This window comes from Syngnathoides biaculeatus, chromosome 15 (genome assembly GCF_019802595.1).
Source record: "Syngnathoides biaculeatus isolate LvHL_M chromosome 15, ASM1980259v1, whole genome shotgun sequence".
In the NCBI taxonomy this organism is placed as follows: Eukaryota; Metazoa; Chordata; class Actinopteri; order Syngnathiformes; family Syngnathidae; genus Syngnathoides; species Syngnathoides biaculeatus.
The window spans coordinates 17,577,691-17,580,710 of record NC_084654.1 but is presented as its reverse complement, the minus strand read 5'-3'; the positions used below and the strand labels follow the sequence as shown (position 1 = coordinate 17,580,710).

Below are 3,020 nucleotides of genomic sequence, written 5' to 3'. Positions count from 1 at the left end.
TTCGTCGTTTTTTTTTTCTTACTTTGAGGACCACAAAAAATGGGGGAAAACATTGTTTTATGAGGGCAAAGTGGCAAGGGAATGACCAGAAACGGCAACTTGTAAGAATGAGCGACGAGTGTAGAGGTAGATGAAGAGATTTTATTGTATGAAAAAATATACGCATAAAAGCACACACAGTCTATAATGTACACCCAAAAAAAAAAAAAAAAAAAAAGTGATATGGACAAGAGAGCAGCAATCGACGCTCCTTGGGATCTCATACATCAGTAGCGGTTCTCCGGACCGGCACCGTTTCAGAACCGAACTTCACAACAATCCCGAGGAGCGCAGTGATGCGCACTCGCCCACATTACATTACACTTGAACACAAAACAACCTTTTTTTTTTCCGTAATTTTTTTTGTTGTTGTTGCAAGTAAATTCACCCCCAAAATTAGTGTGGAGGAAGGCTCATACACAAAACATAATACTAAGATTGAAGAGGAGTTGTACCCCAAATATGCAGCATTTCAGTTGTTTTCCCAGCAGTCGGACGCGCGTCTACACGTGAAGGACCAGACCGTTGCCTTGCACCAGCCTCTCCCGGTACCGCTCCAGCCAATCTCTGAGCTCCGAGATCCGGTAGCCCTCGGGTCCCCTGCCCCCCTGGTAAACGACCTTGCCTTCCTGCAGGATGTAAAGTCTGTCGAAGTAGGCGCCGTAGGCGGCGTTGCAGGAGTTCTCCATGCCGTCGACCACCACCGGGCACCCGGGCGCCTCCGAGCGCATGAGCTGCGCCGCGTGGAGCCTGTCCTCCAGGCAGCGGTGCTTGGGGATCTGGTAGGGCGCGTCGCTGCTCACCCAGCCGTCCGAGGGGTGCGCTTCCTCTATGTACACCAGCACCGAGTCGGCGATGTCGGCGTGGTCCAGCACCAGCCCCTGGAACGCCTTGAGGCGCGCCATGAAGGGGGGTCAAGTGCAGCTGCCGAAGTTGAGGATGAGCGGTCTCCTGTCTCGGGCGAAGTCCAGGATGCGCCCGCGCCGCTCGTCCTCCAGCCGCACCACCTCCGTGTTGGGCGCGCCGCCGCCGACGCGCGCCGCCTTCAGGAGGTCCAGCTTGTGTCCGTGCCACACCGCCTTGAGGGAGTCCAGAGTGAAGAAGCGGTTGGAGTCGGAGATGCAGAGAGGAGGGTCCATGGCGTCGCTCTCCTCCCGCTCCTTCATCCGGAGGAAAAACCTCCTCCGGATGCACAGAAAGTCGAGCAGCCAGAACATGACCGCGGCCAGCAGGAAGCGGGGCAGCAGCACCAGGCACACCAGCGCGTTCTTGACGGCCTTGGCGGTGTTCATCGTGCCCCCCACCTCCGCCAGCCGCCCCCTCCCCCCCTCCTAAAAAAAAAAAACAAAAACCGTGTGCCGCCCGACTTCGAGTTGTGGGACTTGCAACTTCCCCTCTTTTTATAGCAGCCACAGGTCTCAATGATGCACACCCCGCCTCCTGCACAGCGGGGCCGAGGCCTCACATGGCGGGGATTACCTTCTGTCAACTCCGCTGCTTTGAGCGGCTGCCAGGGAATCGTCAAACGATGACAGCCGTCCAAGTGAAAGTCAATGAAATGCTCCAGTCGTGCATGACGTGGGACGTCAACCTCGAGGGCGGCAACCTTTCATCTGCATCTGCAAGCGCTCCGCGCCGATCAACGCCATAAGTTGAGGAAAGTTAGTTGCACATCGCCGCCCGAGCCCCGCCTGTGGGGAGTTTGCGTGTTCTCCCGGTGCCTGCGTGGTTTTTCTCCGGGCACTCCGGTCCCCGCCCACATCCCCAAAAAAATGCACGCAACGTTAATCGGACACTCTAAATTGCCCCTAGGTGTGGTTGTGAATGCGACTGTTGTCTGTGTCTATGCGCCCTGCGATTGGCTGGCAACCAGTTCAGGGTGTACCCCGCCCCCAGGCTCAAAGGTTTCGGGGTGCTGAGCTCCCAGCTCGCCAAGATGCATTTAAAATGTTTTGTACATTTAAACACAAATTCATTCCAACATTTCCCAGAGCACTAAAAGAGTCTTTTAATATTGAGCCACAGCAAAAGAGGGTCGGATTTGAATCATAAAATAAACATGGAGTCCTAAATTTAGGAGAGGGCGGGGGCGGGGGACAACTCGTTTTGATACAGCACCTCCAAATTGACCATGGACTTACTTTTTGGGGATTATTTTTTTAACTGCAATGCACAACTAGTAATAAATTAATACTGTAGAGATTGAGTTTAGTGAACAACTTTGAAAATTAATATGTGAACTCGTCACTTTGCTCCTCTGTATCGATACTGAAAAGAGTCCAAATGTTAATACGTTTGTTTTTATGACTGTGCCTCCACAACTCCATAACTTCTTTCAGTTCAATTCAAACAGAGGACAGTATGCATTCAATATTTGATATAGCAAATTTCTCTATGGAGGTAGACAATGGACCTTTCCGACCTGTCAATCACTCGTACAATAATAACCAATCAGACAGTTGCATTGTTTTAATCCCTGGCTTGACACGCCTCTCTCGCCGCATTGTCTCACAAGCAATGCTAATTGTCAGTAGCGTGCGCTTGGAAAAGTTAATGTCACGAAAAAAAATGGTCCTCCGATGCGATTGGGGAACGTGCAATTCTGATGAAAGATATCCTGCTAGGATACAAGGGACCCGTTTGATTCATTTTCCAAAGCCTAAAACACAGTTGACGAAGTGTCTACGATGGATTAAGGCTCGCGGAAGAGCGCAACGTGTAACTAAGTGTGGACAATATCAACAAAAACAAGGCTGTATGTTCGAAGGTAAGTGAGGGAGAAGTAACTTCTCTGAGTTTGATTGAATTATTATCAGTGCTTTATACATTGCAGGAGAACAACTTGCACTTTGTTAGCGTATCACTGACCTGCAGAATGAAGTGTGTAATGTTTTTTTTTTCGGGTTAGTGATACGTAAATGCGCCATGTCATGCAAGAGAAATGTCTATTTGCCGATTGGTATCACATCAGAATTTTAAGA

The 3,020-nt window shown here is 50.4% G+C and overlaps 1 protein-coding gene across 1 annotated transcript; it reads right to left on the bottom strand.

Annotated features, from left to right (window-relative positions):
• Positions 1-287: 287 nt before the first annotated feature.
• On the bottom strand, positions 288-1,358 carry dio3a (iodothyronine deiodinase 3a). The gene has a single exon (XM_061843832.1). The coding sequence runs from the start codon at positions 1,329-1,331 to the stop codon at positions 543-545; it is 789 nt and encodes a 262-aa protein (XP_061699816.1). The 5' UTR covers positions 1,332-1,358; the 3' UTR covers positions 288-542.
• Between the last annotated feature and the right edge of the window lie 1,662 nt (positions 1,359-3,020).